The sequence below is a fragment of the Vombatus ursinus genome, unplaced genomic scaffold, assembly GCF_900497805.2.
Source record: "Vombatus ursinus unplaced genomic scaffold, bare-nosed wombat genome assembly UNPS02014816.1, whole genome shotgun sequence".
Taxonomy (NCBI): domain Eukaryota; kingdom Metazoa; phylum Chordata; class Mammalia; order Diprotodontia; family Vombatidae; genus Vombatus; species Vombatus ursinus.
The window spans coordinates 25,385,981-25,410,823 of NW_020954594.1; the positions used below are offsets into that span (position 1 = coordinate 25,385,981).

The window sequence follows — 24,843 nt, forward strand, 5'->3', positions numbered from 1 at the left end:
TTTAAATGGAATTTCTCTTTCTATCTCTTGCTATTGGGTAAATCTCTCATTTTACTAACAAGGAAACTGAGACCCAGAGAAAAGACATAGCTCACCTCCCAAGGCCACTCAGATAGTAAGCAAATGAGTCAGAATTTGACTGATACTCAATAGTTCTTTCCATGATAGCCAGTTGTTACAGCAATTCATTTGGTTAGGGGTAGTTGTTTTCTCTCCTTTGCTGGTGGAGCATAAATGGCTTCCCATTGCCTCTAGAGTAAAATGCAGATCTTTCTGTTTGACATTTAAAAAACCTCTCTCAATCTGTCTCTCCAGGTTGATTATACTTTATTCACCATCACACACTATCCATTCCCCCTAAACTTGCCTACTTGCTGTTCCCTACATTTAGTCTCTTGCTCCCAAGCCTTTGCATTGGCAGTTTCCCTGCCTAAAACACACTCTCTCTCTCTCTCCTTCCCTCCATCTTTGTAACTTCTGGTACCCTTTTCAAGGTTTAGTTTAAGTGCTTCTCCTATGAGAGACACTTCTTAGTTCTCTAGTTGTGATTGCCTCCCATTATTCTGCATATCTCGGATACAATGTAGATATACCTGTTTGGGTATACCTGTGTTGCATCCCAGTGGAATCTCAGCTTTTCAAAGGCAGAAACTGTTTTGTTTTTGTCTAGCCCAGGGTTTTGGTTTCTCAGGCACATAGATGTTCAGTAAGTGCGAATTGAATGAATTTTGCCAAGGGGTGGTATGGAGTGAAGTCTAAAGATAAACTACTAAGTTTTGTACTGAAGAAAGACTGTAGCATAGGCTACCTTCCTAAATTGTAGCATATCTTGTAAATGTTTGGTTTTGATCACAAGAACTACTCAGTGAGACAGTGGGGATGGCTTAACATTGGCCCTTACAATTCTAGGGAAAAATTGTTCAGAGTGTGCTGCTGAGAGTGGGTTCTGTAGTATCAACCTTTATATACTCATAGAGCAGCTTGTTTTTATTCTGCCTCTTGGGGATATGACTAAGACTGAATGAGATAATGTTTGCCTGATGGTTTGAAATTCTGGTTATAAGGAGCACACTAGGTGTTTTGGAAAAGGAGCTGATTGAGAATAAGGAATGGCTATTGTGATGTCTTTCCTTTTTTTTTTTTTTATTTAAGATATCGCAAGCAGGTTCTCACAGGTTTGCAATCTCTGTCATCCTGGAACTCTCATTTTCACTCACCTTATATATCCGTTCCATTGCCAAATTCTGTCATTTCTATCTTGACAACATCTCTCAGGTCCATTTCCTTCTCATCAATCTCACTGTCACCACTGTAGTTCAGGCTTTCATTATCCCTTGCCTGGACTACTGCGATGGGCCTCCTAATTGGTTTCTCCATGTCAATCTCTTTCCACTCCAAACTGTCTTCCATACTGCTGCCAAAGTGATGTTTTCCTAAAGCGCGGTTTTGACCAAGATACTCTTCTACTTAGTAAATTCCCGTGGCTCCCTATTGGCTCGAGGTTCAAATATAAACTCTTTCATTTGGCACTCACAGCTCTTCACTGTCTGCTGCTAGTCTACCTTTCTAACCTTATTATACACCACTCCTAAAACACAGATCTGAATATGTCACCCCTCTGCACAATAGGGTGGTTCCTATCTAGTGGCTCCCTATCACATCCAGCATCAAATATAAAATCAAAGCCCTACATAATCTTCTCCCTCCTGCCTTTTCAGTTTTCTTATATCCCCAATCCCTCCCACATATTCTTTATTCCAGTGACATCAGCCTCCTAGTCTCCCCCAACAAGACACCCCATCTCCTGACTCCATGCTTTTCATTAGCTACCCCCCATATGTGGAATTTTCTCCCTTCTCATCTCTGCCCTCTGACTTTCTTTAAGTCCTAGCTAACATTCTACCTTCTACAGGAAGTCTTTCCCATTTCCCTTAATTCTAGTGCCTTTCCTCTGTTGATTATTTCCAATTAATCCTATATTTAGCTTGTTTCTTCATAGTTATTTGCATGTTGTCCCCCATTAGACTGTGGGTTCCTTGAGAGCAGGGATTTTTTTTAAAACCTTCCTTTGTATTTCCAGTGCTATGCACAACGTCTGGCACATAATAAGCACTTAATAAATGGTTATTGATTGATTAACTGACTCCCCTCCGGGAGTTCTTTACACATGACACTCCATCTCTTGCTTGTGTGCCTTTGCATTAGCTGTCCCACATGCCTGGAATCACTCTTTACTGACTTCTGCTTCTTAGAATCTAAGTTTCGTTCAGAGTTCTCTTCAAATGACATCTTCTGTATAAAGCCTTTTCTGATTCCCCATCTCCCTCCCCAGTTCCTAGAGCCTCCCGAGGAAAAAAATTACCTTGTGATTATTTTGTATCTATTTTGAGGATGCCCACATATGTGTCTATGTCATCTCCCTCAGGTAGACTGGATAATATATTCAGCTTCTACCCATTGCCCTCATTGCCCTTTGGGACCAAGTTGAGTAGTTTTGGTCCAGTGTTCACATGCAAACCTTTCAAAAAACTGACCACTTTAAGCTACTTCCCCTCTATCCCCCAATTCTTCAACCTCCTAAGTCTTTTCTCCTTATGTCTAAACATCCTCAGTTCTTAGAACTAATCCCTTTGTGTCTTGGTCCTTAGTTCCACCCTGATAGCCTGCCTCTACATAGTCTCCATTTTTTCAATGTCCTTCCCACAATTCCCCTCCATTTTTCCGGTACTATGCCTCCATTTATTCAATCAAAGGAAGTATTGGTGAATACTAATTTTGCTTGCCATGTCAAGTTGGGGCTTATACTGAGATTATAGTCCAACAAAGTACTTAGATCTTTTTCACATAAATTCTTATCTTGCCATGTCTCTCTGATCCTGTGCTTGGGCCATCACTTTAAAGACAAATTTCTCAAAGGAGATCATCATAGTATTGCCTTTGGCATGTACTTAAGACACTGTTACTATCTGGCTTACTCCATTAAAGTGAGGCAAGCTAACAGGTGATAAGGCATTGGACTTGGAGTCACAAATCTTGGTCACATTACCTAAGGTAGGGGTAGGGAACTGAGGACTGAGTCCAAATTTAACAGAACAAATCCTTTTATTAAGGGGATTTATTCTGTGAAGTTTGGATTCAGTCAAAGAGTCACACTTCAGGACCTAGAGGGCCACATGTGGCCTTGAGGCCACAGGTTCCCCACCCCTAATATATATATATAATATGTACTGACTAAGTATATATTATACTATATATAAGGAGTATATATGTATTTAAGGTCAACTTCAAGTTCTGACACATATATTCACTATATGACCCTTGGCAAACTACTTAAGTTCTCAATTTTTTTTTTTTGAGGCAGTTGGGGTTAAATGAGTTGCCTAGGGTCACACAGCTAATAAGTGTCTGAGACTGGATTTGAACTCAGGTCCTCCTGACTCCAGGATCAATGCTCTATCCACTGTGCCACCTAGCTGCTTACTTAGTCAGTTTTCTAGAACTTGAATAACAGTTGTTTATCTATCAATGAGAATGCTTCTTCAACATACCAGTGAAATCACAGATTCAAATCCCCTGCCCAACAACATTCCTTAGTAAACCGAAGTCCTTGCTGTAATTGTTATCAAGAGATAAAATGAATCTAAACCAAAATGTGTCATTATTCTTAAATGTTAAGCTTTTTAAAATGAATGAATGAATACATAAATGAATTAATGAATATATAAATAAATGAAAATAGTCATTTTGTTATCCCAAAAGAATTAGTGTCTAGGTAAAGGTCCATAATAGTCTGTGCTGTTTGGATCACATTTAGAGTATTGTTTCTGGGTATCATATTTTAAAGGGGACACTGGTAAGTTAGATCGAATTGAAAATAGCACAACCAAGATGGCAGAAAGTTAGAAACCATAATGGATGAAGGAATGGATGAACATCTAGGCTTTTAGCATGAATAAAAGAATATAGATGCTCTCTTTGAATATCTGAAGGGCTGCTATGTGAAAAAGGAATAAGTATTATTCTGCAAAGTTCTGGAAGAGATGAATAGAATCCATGGATGGAAGTTATTGAGAGTCAGATTTGGGCTCTGTGTAAGAATTTTTTCACTGCTGGTGCTGTCCAGGTGCAGAACAGCTTACATCTTGGCCAAGTACTAAGAAACATTCAAGTAGAGACTGAAAAACTCTCAGAAATACTGTAAAAGAGGGCTCTTCTTTGGGGGAAACTTGGGCTTAGACTTGATGATTTTTAGGCTTTCCCCCCAAATTTAGTATTCTGTTAATCTCTAATAGAAACTTTCAGGCAGTCATAGACCATTTGAAAAAATAATCTTGGGCAAAGAAGCTTTCCCAGTTCCCTAGAAATTAGTCTATATACTTCTGAGTATTCAGCCTACTAAAGTAGGCTTCATTTTGAAGAAATACAAATTTGTTTTTTCCCTTCTTGGACAGCATGCAATATGCTTCAGGCAACTAGGAGGTACAGTGGATTGAATGCTGGGCATGAAGTCAGGAAGACTCGAGTTCAAATTCAGTCTCAGACACTTTCTAGGTGTGTGATCTTAAGCAAGTCACTTAACCTCTGCCTGTCTCAGTTTCCTCAGCTGTAAAATGGGGATAATAACAGCACCTACCTCCAAGGTTGTTGTGATAAACAAACCAGATAATAATTGTATAGCACTTAGCACAGCACCTGGCACATGGTAAGTGCTATATAAATATTAGCTATTATCAACTATTATTATGTTTCTGTGTTGGAAAGTTTTCACTCCTGAAAAACCTATTTGTATTATGGCACATTTTTATAACTATACCCACCATCCCATTCCTTTTATTGACTTGCCTTGCCTTTTGAACACTTATACACAAATGCAGAGAAAGATCTACTATTAAGAATCCATAAATACAGCCTGTGTTCATAACTTGATCTTTTAGTTTTCATCATTGGCTACACATTTAAATAATTTCCATAAATTATAATAAGATGGAGTAGGTCAGAAAACTTTCAGCTCTCCAAATTTCCTCCACAAAAAAAGGTAGAACATCACCTCACAGGGAACTTAGAGGAGCAGGACATAAACAAAAGTCAGGGTAAAGCAGTTGTTCTCCTAAGACAACTTGAGAAGACCCCAAGAAAGACCCAATCTCCAGGGTTGCAGGTTGGCTTGAGTGAAGAAAAGATAATAACAAAGTTCACTTGGAAGAACGAAAGGTCAGGAACTTCAAAGAAACCAGGGGGGAAAAAAAGATATAAAGAAAGCAGATTTAGCAGTATCAGATCTTAAATTATATTACAAGGACAGAGCATTGTTGAAGTATAAAATGGATACTTTTGATTATTTTAAATTAAAAATTTCTTGTATAAATAAAACCTATGCAGCCAAGAATAGAAAGAATGAAAAAAATTGGGGAAAAACTTTCATAGACAGTCTCTCAGATAGGATGTGATTGTGTTGGAATATTGCTGTAGTGTAGAAAATGCATTTTTCTAGTTAGTAGATTCAGAAAAACATGAAAAGACTTGGACTTATGAAAGAAGATGCTATCCACCGTCAGAGAAACAGATGACAAGTGGAAATAAGCATAGGATGGTCTTACATACATGTGTATGAGTGTATATCTGTATGTATGTGTGTGTTTATGTGTATGTGTATACACACACATCTATGCTTAATTGTAGCCTTCTTTAGGGCAGAGGTGTGGAAGGGAGGGAAAAAATAATAAAAATTCACAGCAGAGAACAAAAGAAAACCTACGAGGAAGCAAAGGAAAGTTGGACAGCTTTTAGTATTTAGTATTTATTATACAAATTATATTTCTTGAAATGGAAATTTATTGTTCTATATTGAATCTTCTCTTATGTTCTACTGTGTACATGGCAGTTTTTTTTTCTTTTCTCATTTTGTATTCCAGTTTAAAATTTAAAAATTAGAAAAAAAGAGAAAAATTACATAGTATTTTAAGGTTTGAAAAGTGCATTTATAAATATTATCACATTTTATTCTCACAACAATGTTGGGAGGTAGGTGCTTTGCCCCCATGCCCTAAGGATCATGGGATCTTTCTAACCAATGTGCTGCTGAAACCTTCCCTGTGTTGTCTCTCCCATGAGAATGTGAGCTTCTTTAAAATAGGGACTCTTAATTTTCTCTTTGTATCCCCAGCACCTAACACAGTGCTCTGTACATAGTAAGTGCTCAATAAATAATTTATTTGTTCATTATCCCCATTTTACAAATGAAAAAAAAAAAACAAAGTAGACAGAATCAAAGTGACTAACTCAGGGTCACATAGCTACTAACTGTCTTTCTTAGGCAGGTTTTGAATTCAAGTCTTTCTGCTACCAGGTTCAGTCCTCTATCCACTGCGCTACCTACCTACCGAAACTAGAAGGGTCTCTACTGTGAAATGTTTTAATACTTTAAAATCTGACATGAAATATCATAAATCAAATATTAAACATTAAAATTTGAATTAATTTGATTAATTGTGAGAAGTGCATATTTTAGAGTTTAAGTAAAATGTGGAAAAATGGAAAGAGGCCTGTTATCACAGGAAAAAAATAAAAATAGGCAGGTAGTTTAGAATTTAAAATAAATTAGGCTTTACTAATGATAGCTGAAGTCCCACAAGTGCATAAATTGGTCAAGGTCTAGATATTTAGCTCAAGAGCAACTATGAGAAGGTTTTTGTGTGCATTTGGAGAGGAGAGGGTTGAAGTAAGGAGTTGAGTGTCTGTGCAGGTTTTGATGTCCCACCTTGAGAGCTGAAAATTAATACTTTCAACTAATTACACTTAGAGACTCTCAATCACATCTGTAATTAGCACCCTTCACCCCTAAATTAGGGTGCAAATATCTGACAGCTTTTAACTATTCTTGAGGAAACAGCGAATGTGTTTGAAACAAGAGTAGTTAGAATTTGAGGCAATGTGGGAATTATAAAACTACAGAACAAGAGAATTTTGAGAGCAGTGGATGGTAGTTGGATTGTCTATTCCTTTTAAAACCTCCCCACTCCCTCCCTAAAATTGCCTCTTGCTTTATCAGAGGAATTGAAGTGGGGTGGGAGAGATTGCTTATTTCTTGCATAGGTTTCTCTTGGCTGTTGTACCTCAACTGCCTCAAAGTGTAGCTGCTATGCAAGATTCTGCGTGCCCACTCAACTGTCTGCTAGTCAGGCTGCATTGTTTATATCTTTCATCTGCTTTCTTCTTGCTCCCTTCCCCCAAATATTTCCACCTTTGTCCCAAGATAGGACCAAAGTACCAAGGAAGAGACTGAGCAAGCAGCTTTTGCTCTGCTTATTCCTGGCCAGAATCTAGGCAACACCATATCTCATCCCAGTCTCTGGAGTGAATATGTTATAAGATCATGTATGGCCCAGAACATGAGAGTGGCTGATGGTCCATAGGTCAGAGAACTAGCCTGTAAATTAAGTGATGTAGATTCTATTTCTAAATTAACTGGGCAATCAATAGATGACCTTGGAAAAATTTCTTAAACTCTTGTATTTAAACTTGTTTAAAAAACAAGTTTGTATCCCTCCCTTTTTCCCCTCCCCCAACCAACTCTGCTGGTAAGGGACCTCCAAGGGATTTACGAGCTGATATGCAAAGAACTTTGAGTGCTTGAGAGGAAAGATGCCATGTAAACAAAATGCATTATTAATAAAATGTTAAAAAATAGCATCATAACTCCTTTGCTAATAATAGCCATCTCGGTTGTGGTAACAGATAAGTGCCAAGGTACAGGTTGACAACCACGTTAGAGAAAGGCTGATGGTTTCTTTTAAATTTATAGCATTAGAAGGAAAATTAAAATGGTAAAAAGACAGGCTCTTGGTTTATAAAGGATTATGGGGACTAGTTTTTCTTTTTTCTTTTCAAGTACACAGAATTTCAAGCATTCTGGATTAGAAATGGATCTTAAGACATTTTCCACTTTGATTCTCTGCTTGCAGGAACAATAGTGAAGGACATATAGTCAAAAAAGTACAGGTGTGCTTTCTTTTATGTAACAGGGAAGTTGATGAGTTGTGTGTAAAGTCAAGTTTTCAAAATCAAATTGTAGGCCTTTATTGATTTATTCTACATTTCAAAGATCCCTTTAAAATTTCTGATTGATCTTCATCAGACAATTGATTCCTAACACTTTGACTTTAAGGTTCTTAACCTTATTCTCCCTGTTCCTAGGAGTCTTTGATAAATAAATGATTTTTAAGAGCTCATTAGCAATTAAATAAAATTTAAGATCGTCCAGTCATAGCACATATTTGATAGTACCAGGAAGTCCCTCTCACTTAAACCTTTAAGAAATGCCTTTTGCAAAGGAATCCCTTCATGACACAAAAAGAATTCCATAATCTTATTTATATTATATAGAGGACGTGATTTTTTTTTTGGTGTATAATCTTTTTTTGAGGGTGGGTGTTGATGGGAAGATGGGTTCCTTTCATCAGTAAAAAGAGATCTCAGTTTGCAAACTCCTTCCATTTATGGAAATCAGTAGCTTGTCTTTAATTTTATAGATTCAGAGTTGCCTGGGGGCACTGGAAGGTTAAGTGATTTACTTATGGTCACACAACCAGTATGTGCCAAAGTCAGAATTGAACCCAGTTCTTTCTTATGCTAAGGCTGGTCATTACACCACATTGTTTTTGTATATGTAAATGTAAGCATGTCTAAAGTGACTTTTTTGTGTGATAAAGTTGGAGATGATTATCTTTCTCCCTATTTTACCCATATTCCATTGTTAGACTCTTGGAACCCAATGATTTTTTTTCTTTTACTGAAAATGACCCTATATTTAGACTGGTTTCTAGAGAAGGGGAAGAGTAGTTCCTTTGCCTTTGTGGCTGTCATACACAAACATGCCACTCTACTAGTTTCTTGAGGAAATGAAGTTGATGAGGCAATAGTTATTCCTTTAGAATTTGTTAGATGCCATTTTCCCCCATAAGTTCAAGATTAAATGATAGTTTAATCATTAAGTCCCAGTGATTTTACACAAGAGTCCTCCAAATAGAAATAAATTCTTGGGGTCTAAACTTGAGGATTTTTTTCTACCTTTAGTACCAAATTATTCTCCAGGAAGAGATATATTTTCCCTTGAAATCTCTTTTAAATAAGTATCCATATTTTTCTCCTTTCAAAGTGTTGTCATTTTAAGGTTATAGACCATGTTATAGCATAGGTTGTGGCTATGAGGTGAAAGGAAAAGACAATAGTCATTCTAATTTTATCAGTTCATTATCTTTATATGCCTTATATGTGAAAATTTCCCTCATATATTAAGATTAATGCCCCACTACCCTCACCATTCTTCACCAAACAAAAGACTTTGGAAGTGCTTCCTAAATGTTTAGACTATATGCAGAGTTGAGACTAGACATATACCTTGAAGCAGATAGCTGCCTAGGATGCATCCTATGATGGGGTGGAGCAGGGTTGGGAAAGAGAGCAACAAAGGGACAGTTTTTAATGTTGTTTTTGCAAATTCTCATTTATACTGCCAGAACGTTCTACTGCCCATAATATACACATCTTAATTACATTATAAGTGAAGTCACATGTTAGGCAAAACTCAAAACCTCCAGTGGACAGTAATAGAGAGAGAGTAGTATTTTGAAATTCAGCAGATGAGAACAACAAGGGTCCTGAATTATGTTGCAGGTGCACAAATGCTTTACCCAGCTCTGAGTGTGGGCAGTATTCATTACAAGGAAAATCAGAATCTTAGAGTTAGAAATGACTTTAGAGGTCATCTAGTCTAACCTATTCCTAAGCAGGAGTCCCCTCTACAATATACTTGGCCATAAGGTTATCTAGACTCTGCTTAAAGACCTTCAGGTGGCTTTTATTAACTCAGCTATGCCTTGTTCACCAAATCTCAGGGCTACTTTCCTTATTTTTCATGTTTTTATACTGTTTCCAATGTCCAATGGCAGTAGCACACATTTTTTTCCCTTCTCCCTTCTTTTTAGGCTTTCAAAATCACTTCTAGTTTCATAATAGCTCTTTGATCCCTTCCATTTCTTCCTCCTTGTCAAGCTTTCACTGAGCTGCTGTCCATGGTTCTTTCTCTGTCCATGGTGCTTCCTCTGTTCAACTTTGAATTTTCGGTAGGAGTCATAGTTCTCTGCTTTTTGACAAATCCTAGTTTGGAATTCTTCACTATACCCTTCTTCAGGGCTATGTACTTTTTGGGTGATTAGTGGCTACTTGTTCATGACCTTATTTTTGCTTTCTCTCTCCTTTTCTTTTTCATTTAAAGGCAGCTAGGTGTCACAGTAGTTAGAGTGCTAGATCTGGAATCAGGAAGACCTACCTAAATTTAAGTCTTGCCTCAGATACTTACTAGCTGTATGACCTTGGGCAAGTCACTAACCTCTGTTTGCTTCAGTTTCATCAACTATGAAATAAATATATTAATGCCGCCTACCTCCTAGATTGTGAGGATAAAATGAGATGATAACTGTAAAGCACTTTGGAAACTTTACATGCTATATAAATGCTAGCTAGCTATTATTATATTCAATCATATCTTCTCTCCTCAGTGTCTCATTACAAAGAGTTGGCATAGGTTGGACTTTCGTCCCACCTGCCATAGACTGCTTTCATACTTCTATTACTTAGTCATTATTAAATTATCCCTTTCTTTTTTCTACTTTGCATCTTATTCTTTTTTGAAATGATTATAATTTCTTGAATTATCTTCTAACCACATTGATTTTTAGGTTCACAACTGTATTTTAAGAAGCATTGAGTTTGAATAGCAAGAACTTTGAATTTGAGAGGCTATGGATTTCAATTCCATAAAACTGACCCTAAGAAACCCAAATCATTCTGCTTTGCTAATACAATTAGGGATAATATCAGTTTAATAGATTATCAGCATTTCCTAATCTCATTTGATCATGTAACACTTTGGGGCTTGGAATATGCCAACAGAATACCAGAGTTTTAGTAGAAGAAGTCTAGGGATATGAAATATATATATATATATATATATATATATATGTATGCATATATATGGTCATATATAGCAATATACCTGTATATGCAGATCTATACACATGCATCTTGTGTTTATGAGCGATAGGTTTACACAGGGGTGAAGAACCAGAGACCTCAAGGCCACATGTGGCCCTCTAGGTCCTCAAGTATGACCCTTTGACTGATTCCAAACTTCACAGAACAAATCCCTTTAATAAAGGGATTGCTCTGTAAAACTTGAACTCAGTCAAAAGGCCACACTTAAGGACCTAGAAGGCTACATGTGGCCTCAAGGCCACAGGTTCCCCACCCCTGGGTTTACCTATTAATCATAAGTCATTCAGGCTACTGTTAAAATTAATTTTTATTATCTGAGCACAGATTAGGTCTAGAAATATGTTAATTTATGGGGAAATCACATCAGTTTAAAAAATTTTCACATATAAGGCATATAAAGATAATGAACTGATAAAATTAGAATGACTATTGTCTTTTCCTTTCACCTCATAGCCACAACCTATGATATTTTATTCCTATTGTTCTTGAACCTCTCTCTTGCCATTCTCTTGCCTTTACCACCCTTCTTCTCCCTCTGTTTTATATGAAATTAGTATTGTTAAATTATTTTCTTCTTTCCTAGGTATTATTAGGTTTCCTTCCTTAAACACCTTGCCTTTGGCTCTTGCATGAAGATCGACATCTAAGGTCTTATATCACTCTATCTCAGCATTATTTTCCTTCTGAGTCACTTCCTCAACCTTGGTTTACTCCTACTCTTCACCTTATCTGTTCCTCTTCTCCTGCTGCTAAACCGACTAGTGGAAGTCATATAACCATGCTGACAGTGGCCTCTAAAATTTTATATGACCTAAATATAACTAGGCCCTCACTGCTATATGCCAATTCTTCTCTTCTTTCTTCCAACCACCTATCTTGCCCCTCCTCCCTTATTTCACAGCAGGGGACCTTGATTCATACTTTACTGAAAAATCAGGGCCATCTGTTTTGAGTTTCCTTTTCTGTCCAATTCTATACCTCAAACGTCCTCCACATTACTCCTCTATTCTCTCCCTTTTTGCTACAATTTTTCATGTAAGAGGTATCCCTTTTCCTTGCTAAGACTAGCACCTCTACCTGTGCCCTTAATGCCATCTCTTCTGGGAACTTGATCTTTTAATTTTTTTAATTATAGTCTCTATCCTCCTTTCTTTTCCCTCCTCTCTCCACTGATTCCTTTCCTGCTGCCTAGCCCAGTTCTTCATCCATTAAGTCTTCACTTGACTCTCCCACCCCCTCAAGCTATTGTCCTATACCTTTCTTCACTTTCATAGCCAAAGTCCATAGTAAAAACTGTTTATATTCATTCTCTCAACTTCTTCATTTTCTACTCACTTTTTAACTCTTTGCAATCTGGCATCTAACTTCATCAATAAACTGAAATTCTCTTTCTAATATCATAAAAAATCTTTTTATTGCTAAATCCAACAGATCTTTCTTATCCTCATCTTTTTTTGACCTTTCTGCAGCATTTGGCACTCTTGGTAACCTCTTTTCCTTTGATACTTTCTTTCCTAGGTTTCTCTTACACTACTCTGACCTTGCTTTCCTCCTACCTTTTTGACCATTCCTTTTCATTCTATTTTGTAGGTTCATCATCCATGCTGTGCCCCCTCTAATAAGAATGTATCTATCATGGCTCTGTCCTGGATCCTCTTCCTTCAATACATTGTCTATGATCTTATTAGTTCCCATAGCTCTACTGTCATCTATTTGCAAGTAACACCCAAAATGTACAGTCAGACCTAATTTCTCTCCTGACCTTCAGTCCTCCATTTGAATGTCCTATAGCCATCTCAAATTCAGTGTATCCAAAACAAAACTCATTGTCTCCTCTCCCCTCTAAATTCCCCTCGTCCCATTTTCCCTATTTCTTTTAATGGTAGTATTGAGAATACCACCATCATTCTAGTCATCCATGTCTGTAACATTTTAGTCATTCTTGACTTTCTTTTCCTTTCCTTCTTTTCCTTTACCACTTTTTCTTGACTGTTCCATATCCAATAAGTTAAGAAGTCTTGTTGATTTTGTCTTCCCAATGTCTTGTGTCTGTCCCTTTCTCTTCATTTACATGGCCACCATCTTAGTTCAATCACCTGGCCTATTATAATAGAGTCATAACTGGTTTCTCTGCATCTACTTTTCCCCCTCCCTAGACTCTCCTCAGAATAGCTGCGTAATTGATAATCCAAAAGTACAAATCTATGTCACTCCTGTGCCCAAGAAGATTAGTGGCTCCCAATTGCCCCTAAGATAAACTAAAATTCCTTGGTTTGTTATTTAAAAGCCTTCACAATGTGCCCCAACCTATCTTTCCAGAGTGATTTCAGGTGAATACCCCTCAAGCGCTCTACAAATAAACTCACTGCAAACAAATTAGCTTACTTGGCCTGCTTTTATCCCCCTCCATAAATAATATTCCATTTCTCCATTTTTTGCTTTTGCATAGACTATCTCATGTGTTAGGAATACTCTCTCTCCTCTCCTCTCTCTTTCAGGATCCCCAGGCCCCTTAAAGGCACAATTCCAATGCCACCTTCTAGAGGAGACCTTTTTTTGACCCCTTCAGTTGTTGGAATTTTCTGCCTTCAAATTATTTTCTAAAATTTATTTTGTACATTTTTATGTACTTATTTGTGTATGTGCTGTTTCTCTCCAATGGAATGTAAGCCCCTTGAGGGGAGGACTATTTTTTTTTTAAATCTTTATATCCCTGACACTTGTCATAGTGCCTGGTACACAGTAGGCATTTACTAGATGTTTGCTGAATTGAATTCCTGCTGTCTTACATCCGGATTTCTTGGAAAACATACTTCCCTCTTATTTCTCATTTCTGTTTTTAGATTTAAACTTTCATGGGCTTTCTTGTTTTGAGAAGTTTCTATCTTTTTGAATCTCAAGTTCCCTCAATATTTTCTTTCTGGGTATAGTCTTAAGAGTTATTGTCAATAAATTTTTCCTGAAATGACCCCTTATAAAGAAAGAAGATTGAAAAGAGGAAGTTAAGTCTATTCTCATCTGAAACATTTAACCCTCTTACAGTCTGGAACACAGTAGGCACACTTAATAAGGACTCTTTTTTAAAAACAGCACATATTCCTATAGCATTTTAAGGTTTACAAGCCTTTTGTCTCTCAACAACCTCACAAACTAGGTTGCAATAGTAGAATTCCCATTTTGCAAGTTGGGAAACTTCCCCTATTTCCCTAAATTCCTGGGTCTTTTAAATGTCTAAAACTAGAATCTCTTTTTGGTGAATCATGTCATACATTGGCTCCATATAGAGTCTCTCTTGGTATTCTTTGTCAGATGCTTGATGAAATGCTAACCCCTCCTGTAGGACACACATAACAAAAATGAGTGCCAGACGTGAGAGAGCCCAACTGTGTAGGCTTGTTCAAAGTGGTTTACTTGTCTTTTTAATCTTGTTGCTTTAGGACTGTGTAGGGAATGCACAGTTTAAAAAGAAAAGGAACATAGTGGATTCCATTTACTTTAAATCAAGCAGTTCATCACAATAATAGATGCATGATATAGGTTACATCTGGTTTGGATAGATTCACATATTCTTTTGCAAGTTGGGGATAGTCTCTGGAAGTTCATTCTATTCTTGACATTCATGGGTTTTGTGTATTTATTGAAATTCCTTAAGTGCTTTTCACATTGTACTGACTTTTGATAGTTAGCCCATGGTGTGTGGTCCAATTGAAAGTTAAGTAGCCATGTTGTAACTGAGGAGGCACATTGGATAGATATTTGGGCCTGGAGTCAGGAAGATCTGAATTCAAATCTAGCCTCAGATTCTTGTGAGCCGTGTAAACCTGGGCAAGTCACTTGACCTCTGTTTGCCTTAGTTTCCTCCACTGTAAAATGAAGATCATAATAACACCTACATTACAGGACTGATTTGAGATTCAAGTGAAATGATATTTGGAAAGCACTTAGCACAGTGCCTAGTACAGAGCAGGTGATTAATAAATGCATATTCCCTATAGTAGCAAAAACTATATATATAGTACAAAGCCCTGGGTTTGAATATGAACCTAGCTACTTACTCAGTGTATGACCTTGGGGAACTCATTTTACTCTCATGAGTTTCAATTTTCTCAATAGTAAAATAAAGGTATTGAACTAGAAGGTGTATAAGGTGTCTTTTGACTCTAAATTTTTGCCTTTCTGGAAACTCTGGGAATTGTGTGCATCCTCAGTGGGAGATTAGTGAGCCACAAACTTTTCAGAATTGCTCTCTTTATCCTTTTCATGGTCGCTGTTGATTATATGAATGTCTTTGTAGGGTGGTATATTCCAAATTAATATTCTCAACCTCTTGTTTCTTTCCAGAGCCTGTGTGATCTTGGGGGTAATATTCCTTCTGTCATCTGTATGTATAGTGGTCAAGGCCATCCATGACCTTTCAACCAGGCTGCTGCCAGAAGTGGTAAGGTCATTCTTGTTCATTAAGATTCTCTTTTGTAGTGTCACCAGTCTTCTTTGCAGTCCTCAAACCAGTAAGTTTGCTGGGAGTGATGGTCACATTGAAAAATAACACAGCATGTCCATGTTTAGGAAGGATATGAGAATTCATGTTTATTTTGGTAACTTGACTATAGCACAGAGGGGAATAACTTGAAGAGCAGAAACAGAGAAAACGTAAGCAGCCTTTCTCTACATATGGGCCATCTGCTTTGTCACTACTGTGTTCAGAATCATTCTCTATAGATATTTGGAGTTTGATGCTTTTTTTTTTTTTTACTTTAAGGTAACATATTTTTAAATAGATCTTTTGTATTGAGAATCTATTTGTTTCACATATGGCAAAGTGATACATTTCACATTACTTCCATCTGTCGTTCTTTGTCCATTCAGTAGAATTAATGGTCTTTCCTCCTCTTTCTCCTTTCCCTTCCCTCCTAGATTGTATTATACTTCAGTACATAAAACTATTTGCATTAGGTTTTCCAATGCAATAGAAATTCCAGTGGCACAAACTAATCTTTGAATTGGTGGGAAAAAATGACATTGGGTATGATTTTTAAAATCTCCATGACTTAAAAAAATCCCAACTAAGATCCTCCTATGGGATGCCTAGCTCTTAGGATATAAATCATTACCTGCACTCCGATCTTTTTTCTAAGAATGCCCAAAGAGTAGGAATATTTGAACAACTTCTTATCAGTGAATCTGCCCAAAAGGCAGCCACTGTGATTACTCTGAGATGAAAGCCCTGCCCTGCCAATAACTCTTTTAGGTACACAAACTGTGCAGTGATTCAGAGGTAAAATCTAGGCCGATCTTATAGCGCGTGATTGGGTGAGTCAGGCTGAGTCTGTAGTACCTCTGCAACACCAGAATTATTAGACCTTATATAATTTGTGTTTAGGATCATGCAGGGAAACCTATTTGGAGGAAATATGGCAGGCTCTTCCTGAATTCTCGTTATTTAGGAGTGATTTTATGGTTATACTGAGGAGATGACATTGAAGTGCATTTCCTTAGCTTCTGAAGGCAGTTATATTGTAGTCCCAGAGGTTACCTCAAGGTATTCCTTCTCTTTATAACAGAGACTGGAGTCACACAAATAGATCTTACAAATTTCAGTGTTTGATATCCCCACTGACTGGTGGAGATAACAAAGATGGAAAAAAATGGGGCATAAAGGGGTCAGTTTGGCAGTCAGTGTTGGGATTAGAGTATATTTATAAAATTGGGACATCAGCCTTTTCCTTCCCCCTTACCTGTTGTTTCATTTCTTTTTGACCCTTAATTGGCCAAAGTATAATTTGGGATGTTATTACATAGTATAATTTTAGGGGCCAAAGAAGGGCTTCCTTCTTATCTGACATCTTTTCTCTCTAGAGAATGACATAATGACATATGAAATTCTTTGAATAATGGAAAAGTCTTCCATTCCTTAGTTAGGCATGAGACTTAGGAGATAAGTATCCCTTGGAAAGAATGCACATTGTCTTAAATTCACACTATGGTATAAATGACTAATAGTATGTGTATTTTCAATGAATGAGTTTAATATAGTGCAGGGGAAAATTGAAGATAATGGGTAATTAACTGGGTCACTGAAGAGAGAATACGGCATAGGTAGAAACGTCTGGGCTGGCCCTGACATCTGGGAACCCAGCTAAAATGATAATTTGCTAGACCTTCCTCATACCCTACTAGTAAAATACTTAACACCTTGTTTGGAAAAGGCTTTTTGGCAGCCTATTCTGAATCTAATCTAGATCTACACAGTGTATAAAATAAGGCATTTTATTTAGAAAACAAAAAAGCACTGCAATGGTGGATATTTCACTGAATTAGAATCAGAGGACCTGGATTCAAATTTAGACTCTGCTCTTTCCTTGTGACATTTGGCAAATTACTTAGCCTCTTTAGGTGTCAGCTTCTTCATCTCTAAAAGGATGGAGTTAGACTAGATGATATCTAAGGTCCCTTATAGCTCTAATTCTATGAATCTATAAAATTTTTAAGGAGTTCATATATTTTCATTTAAGAACATATTGTGTATACTAAGAATATAAAGTATATTCCCTATGCCTTCCCCTTGGAAATTTGGACTAAAATTGTCCTATATGGCTTATATCATTCCTATTTCACATGATTCTTAGACATTTCACTTAACTTTTTCTGGACCTCAGTTTACTTTATCTTTAAAATTAGAGAATTGAATTATTTTATCTCTAATATCCTTTATGGTTCTAAACTGCTTGTTCCCATTACAGTAATGTGTTTGGAGTTTCCTTTTTTGCCCAATTCTATACCTCAAACTGGATTAACATTATTTCTTTCTTCTCTACCCTTTTACTACAGTTTTAGAGTAAGAAGTATCCCTTCTCCTTGTGAAGGCCATTCCTAAGGACAGCAGCTTAAATAGCTCCAACCAGGGAATGAATGTGTGTGTGTGTGTGTGTGTGTGTGTGTATGTGATATTACTGAGGCCAAAAGGGGAGACTAAGGTTGCTGCCCATTTGGCCTAAAACGTAGGCTTCCACTGCTTAAAAAAAGAACAATCCAATCCAAAGCTGAGACCATTTACATTTTGTCCTGTACAGTTTTCATTTCTGATTTCTTGAAATATAGCTCTGGAAAAACATGCTTTTAAGAAGCCCATTGTGATTCAAATGAAGCTACTTGACTGCATTTTTGAACCCAAATCTCTCTGGATTTCATTGAATGGACAATAATAAGCCCTAGCCTAGTCCAAGCTTCTGTTGCTCACTGTTTAGATTTTGATGGCTTAGAATGAGTGTAAATAGCAATTGTTTTCTGTTTTTGGAGGGTCTTCCCAACCCACACTGATAGTTTTCTAATGATAAACTAGGCCATCTTTTGTCTCAATTCTTACCCAGCCCTTAGTCATTGAATGGGCATTGCTTCAGACAATCTGAGACCTGCAAAAGACCTTAATTTCAAAAGGCCAAAGTTACTTTGGGCCATCACCAGTTGTCTCAACTTTTGTCTTGCCACTGAACTTTGATGACTCTAGAGGAGACAGTAAGACTGATGACTGCACAGCTCTGCCTTGCTTAAATTCAATTCACCTGCTAGTTAAGATATCCCCCTTGGGATGTCATTGGTCCTCTTAGTGAATGAAGGATGAACAACAACAGCATTCCTACTATAATAATTTTAGTGCAGATTCTCATTGCTACTCATGTCTATTATTTATTATAGCAGCTTCTTAGTTGGCCTGCCTATTAAGTAGTTTGTGAAAGCACTTAGCACAGTGCCTGGCAAATAGCAGGAGCTTAATAAATGCTTATTCAGGGGGAGCTAGGCGGTGCAGTGGATAGAGCACTGGCCGTGGAGTCAAATCTGGTCACAGACCAGATACTAGACATTTACTAGCTGTGTGACCCTGGGCTAGTCACTTAACCCCAATTGCCTTGCCAAAAAAAATACTTATTCATTTCCTTTCCCTTCTTTTCCCTTACTTCCATTCCCTATGCCCTCTAATTTATCCTTTATACTACTACCAAGTTAATTTCCCTCATGTATAGGTCATTTCTGCTCAAAACTCTTTAAAAACTCTTTGTTAGAGAGGCAGAGGAATGGTGGAAAAAGTAAGGAAAACCTGGGTTTGAATCATGCCTCCATCATTTACTAGCTCTGTAACTCTGGGCTAGTACTTTGACTTTTCTTAACTTCAATTCCTCAGTTCCAAAACATGGATAATAATACCTGTAGTAACTACATCATAGGCTTGTGAACAAATTAAATGACAAAATTTGCAAAGTGTTTTACATATATCAATGTGATGTAATAATGTCAGCCACCTAGGTGTAAACTACCCCCAGCTCCTACCTCTCATTTTCTCATTCCCCATCCCCATCAGCCAAACCTCATTTGTGTCCCACTCAAACTATGCCTGGCCTCTATTGTGTCCCTCTGGAGTTCCCATTCCATGATGAACAAAATTCCCCATTCTGACTCTTCCTTTTATACTCCTTCCATTTATTTGCATTCATTGAGACCTGACATCCCCAGATTACATTTCAGCCCTGGCCATCCTCTCTATTTTTGCTGTACTTTCTCTTACATCCCTTAACACTCTGATCCTGAAGAGAAAGCATAATACTACTTATTCTCCACTGTTGCTTCCAGACTTCCCCTTGGCTACTGTCTTCTCCTTTTGAAGCTCATGCTATCAACATTTTTCATCCTGTACATGTAATAGTGTTTATTGACTCCTAGTCTCCAGCTCATTCTCCTTCCTTTATCAAAGCATTTAACTTGTGGCTCATAACTTTCTTCACTTCCCCAATTCTTGCTCTTATATTAGGAGGCTTCAACATTCATACTGATGCTCCCTCACTCACCCTAACCTCCTATGTCTTTAGTCCCTCATATCCCAAGACCTCCTCTTCAACTAAGGCATGCCCAGGGATGGTCATTCCTTGGATTTCACCATTATCTCCAAGTGTTTCACTTTCTTAATTAAAAAACAAAAAACAAAAACACCTGACATTCCTCAATCAAAATGACCAAAACATCCTATCAGTTCATCTTACCCTGTGTCTCACCATTCCTAAAACTATTCACCCATCTTGAAACCTCCAGCCTTCAGTATTTTTTCAGGTACCCCTGCTCTGACTTTATTTTCTTCTCTTACCTATCTTGACCTTATAATGAAATAATTCGGCTCCATACTATCTTCTACTCTCCACTACTTTCTAATCCTCTTTCTCCCTTAAATTCTCTGAATAGAAGGCACTTCAGGATTTAATAGTACCTGTGGGACATCATTATGAATGCTAATTATCATTGTATTATGTGTGTACCAGTTAATGGAAAATCCTGATAGATAGAATACCATAAGATTAATGAGAAGTTACATTTTACTCTATTCTTGAATACATTGGATAGTATTTATCTCCAGACAGGATTATTAATGTCAATAGAAAAACAAAATTTTTTTTTAATTGGTCAGCTTCCAGGCATCCTTCTCTCAGGTGTGTGTGTTAAGATCAGGAGACCTTGAGATTATTTAGTCTTATTTTTTGATTTTATAGATGGGAAATTTGAGAATCATAAAAGTGAACTATCCAAGGTCACACATCAAATTTGTGGCAAGAGCTGAGACTTGAACCCAGGTATTCTGACTCTGAGTATTGCTGTTAAATGCTAAGCAAATGAGTACCTGTGCCGTTCAGCACTTGACCCATTAGTCTGTGAATATTTGAAATGCTGGAGAGATAAAGAGAGACTTGTGGGCATTGTCTTAAGTTCAACAGGTCCAGATGCTGACATACTATGTAAAATTAACCTATTTGAAGCCTTGTTCTAAGCTATTCTCTTCAATCAGTATCTGAATCAAGGAGAATGTTACTCATTGCCTTTCTGGTCCATTGAGCCATGCTATTCTATGATATGAATGTGGAATTAATAGGTACTCTGAACATTATCCCAAATTACAAAACTTCATTTTACATTTTTGATTTATGCATTACATTCCATTGCTTTCCCCCAGTCACATTACAAACCAAGTTTTTTTAAGATGATAATTTAATCTATGTAACTTTTTTAGAATGAGAACAATTACAACAGTGCATAAGTTTTGAGTAGGAACTGTAATTACCAATTTCTTAATTGTAAAGTTCTTTGGATAAAAGCCTTGATGTTGCTCACTCTCATTGAGTTATTCTGAAGCAATCATGCTAACTTTATTCTCTCTTATGCTATGTATAATGTGAGTTAAACATTCAGCTGCTAGGGCATAATGTGCAAATAACATAAGCTGTGTTGTTTCCCAATGTATGTGGAGGTTCTTTGCAATGTAAATGAAATAGATTTTGGGAAAAGAAGAAAATAACCTTCTGTAAAAATGTGAGCATATTTTTTTCTTGTTCTAGACCTAGTTTTATTGGAGTGAAGAACTCCAGGTATGGAAATTCCCTTCATTGATGCACATTAGTAACTAGTCTATAATTTAAGATCATGGTATCATTATATTAAAACTGGAAGGGAACTTTTAAGTTGTTTAGTACAAACCCTTCATTTTACAGATAAGGAAACAGAATAAGTTTACTCAGGCAGAAAAAGCAAAAGGTATACTTTGAACTTAATCCTTCTCCCTCTAAATCCAATGCTCTTTCCAATGTACCACATACTGAAAAACTTAGACAGCTGCCTGCTGCACGGAGAGATTGTGACTTTCCCATGATCATACAGCCTATTTGACTCTGGGTCTTCTTGATACTAAGGAAAGCACTCTGTCCATTATACCAAAATGCCTCTCATGCTTGTATATACATATATGCACATGTATGCACATACTCTAATACTCAAGTGAACCTAGTGCTTAATTCAGGTCTTCCATCCAAAGATGCTGATTGCAACCCATGCCTGCCCATCCTGTGTAACTCTAGTCACTGCCGTCTTATAACAGTTCACCATGTGGGTAGGAGGTACAGAGGTATGTGGTGGGAGGGATCCAGTGAGCTTAGGCCTTCCTTACTTTCTTTTGACTTAATGAAGACACTACTGCAATATATAGTCTGGTCAATCTTCCCTTTGCCATGTGACCAGCCCATTTTTTTATTCATAATTTATTTGACAATGTCTCTTACTCCAGGACTCTTTCATAATTCCTTATTTATAATGCAACATCCACCATATACCTCTCTATTGCATAAAATATACATGATATAAGTACTATGCTTAGGATCAGCATATAGTGGGAAGATCAGTGGATTTAAAGTCATAAGACAAGTTTAACCTCCCATCTGTGCTACTTAATGCCACCTGGATGACCTCAGACACATTGCTTCCCTTCTCTAACCTTCAGTTTCCTCACCTGTAAAATCAAGGGATAGCCTGTCCTGCTGCCTCCTTTGGTACTGAGCCGGTACATTGAAAAATGTTTAAAAAAAAAAGATCTGAGAGCCAAGATAGCAGAGCAAGAAGTAAGTCAAGCAGTAAGCAAGAAGTAAGTAACTCTCCCTTATTGCCCTCTAAAAACCCAGAAAATATTGCCCCAGAAAAAACACTAGAATAGCTGCACCAGCAGAAATATGAGGTGCAGCATTCTTGTAGCCTAGGGGTTAATCTGGGGGATTAACGGGAAAGGTCTTTCTTGCTCTGGTGGAAGGGGAGCAGTATAGGGCAGGAGGTGTCCCAGCAAGCCAGTGGCAAGCCCCTTGTGGGAGATCCTGGGTCCCAGAGTGGTAGAACAGGCATGCACCAACACCAGGACCCCTGAATGCCTAGGTAACCCCATTTTAGAAAAAGAAATTGAACAAGCCATCAATGAACTCCCTAAGAAAAAATCTCCAGGGCCAGATGGATTTACAAGTGAATTCTATCAAACATTTAAAGAACAATGAATTCTAATACTATATAAACTATTTGGGAAAATAGGTGAAAAAGGAGTCCTTCCAAATTCTTTTTATGATACAAATATGGTGCTGATACCTAAACCAGGAAGACCCAAAACAGAGAAAGAAAATTATAGACCAATTTCCCTAATGAATATAGATGCAAAAATTTTAAATAAAATATTAGCAAAGAGATTACAGCAACTTATCACAAGAATAATACACTATGACCAGGTAGGATTTATACCAGGAATGGAGCGCTGGTTCAATATTAGGAAAACTGTCAGCATAATTGACCATATCAACAACAAAACTAATAGAAATCATATGATTATCTCAATAGATGCAGAAAAAGCTTTTGACAAAATACAACACCCATTCCTATTAAAAACACTACAGAGCATAATCAATAGTCTTCCTTAAAATGATAGGTAACATCTATCTAAAACCATCAGCAAGCATTATATGTAATGGTGATAAGCTAGAACCATTTCCGATACAATCAGGAGTGAAACAAGGATGTCCATTATCACCACTGTTATTCAATATTGTACTAGAAATGTTAGCTTTAGCAATAAGAGAAGAAAAAGAAGTTAAAGGAATGAGAATAAGCAAAGAAGAAACAAAGGTATCACTCTTTCCAGATGATATGATGGTATATTTAGAGAATCCTAGAGATCAAGTAAAAAAATCACTTGAAATAATAAACAAATTTAGACAAAGTTGCAGGATATAAAAGAAACCCACATAAATTATTGGCATTTCTACATAGTACTAATAAAGTCCAACTAATGAAGCCCAAGAGATAGAGAAATTCCATTTAAAGTTACTGTAGACATTATAAAATATTTAGGAGTCTACCTACTGAAACAAACTCAGGAACTATATGAACACAATTACAAAACACTTTTCACACAAATAAAGTCAGATCTAAGTAATTGGAAAAATATCAGTTGCTCATGAGTAGGCTGGGCTAATGTAATCAAAATGACAATTCTACCTAAATTAATTTACTTATTCAGTGCCATACCAATCAAACTAACAAAAAGTATTTTATAGAGCTAGAAAAAATAATAACAAAATTCATCTGGAAGAACAAAAGGCCCAGAATATCAAGAGAACTGATGAAAAGAAATGCAAGGGAAAGTGGCCTAACTGTACCAGATCTTAAATTGTGTTATGAAGCAGCAATCATCAAAACTACTGGGTACTGGCTAAGAAATACAGTGGTGAATCAGTGGAATAGGTTAGGTACACAAGACACAGTAGTCAATGATTATAGAAATCTACTGTTTGATACATCTAAAGACTCCAGCCTCTGGGATAAGAACTCACTATTTGACAAAACCTACTGGGAAAACTGGAAAATAATATGGCAGAAACTAGGCATGGACCAACATCTTACACTGTATACCAAAATAAAGTCAAAATGGGTACACAATTTAGTTATAAAAGCTCATATCATAAGCAAACTAGGAGAGCAAGGAATAGTTTGTTTACCTGTCAGATCTATGGAGAAGGGAAGAATGTATGACCAAACAAGAGATAGAGAACATTACAAAATGCAAAATGGATAATTTTGATTACATTAAATTGAAAAGTTTTTGCACAAACAAAGCCAATGCAACCAAGATTAAAAGGGAAGTAGAAAGCTGGAAAACAATGTTTAAAGCCAATGTCTCTAATAAAGGCCTCATTTCCAAAAATATATAGAGAACTGAGTCAAATTTATAAGAATACATGTCATTCCCCAATTGATAAATAGTTGAAGGATATGAACAGGCAGTTTTCAGAGGAAGAAATTAAAGCTATCTATAGTCATTAAAAATGCTCTAAATCACTATTAATTAAAGAAATGAAAATTAAAACAACCATGAGGTACCACCTCACACTCATCAGATTGGCTAATAAGACCAAAAAAGAAAATAAAAATTGTTGGAGAAGATGTGGCAAAACT

The 24,843-nt window shown here is 36.9% G+C and overlaps 1 protein-coding gene across 1 annotated transcript in view; it reads left to right on the plus strand.

The window, feature by feature from the left end:
* Nucleotides 1–24,843, plus strand: part of TMEM163 (transmembrane protein 163) — a 269,409-nt gene that overhangs the window by 188,863 nt on the left and 55,703 nt on the right. The window contains exon 5 of the mRNA XM_027835729.1: nt 15,394–15,490. Coding sequence (XP_027691530.1) covers nt 15,394–15,490 — 97 coding nt within the window. The remainder of the gene's footprint in view (nt 1–15,393; nt 15,491–24,843) is intronic.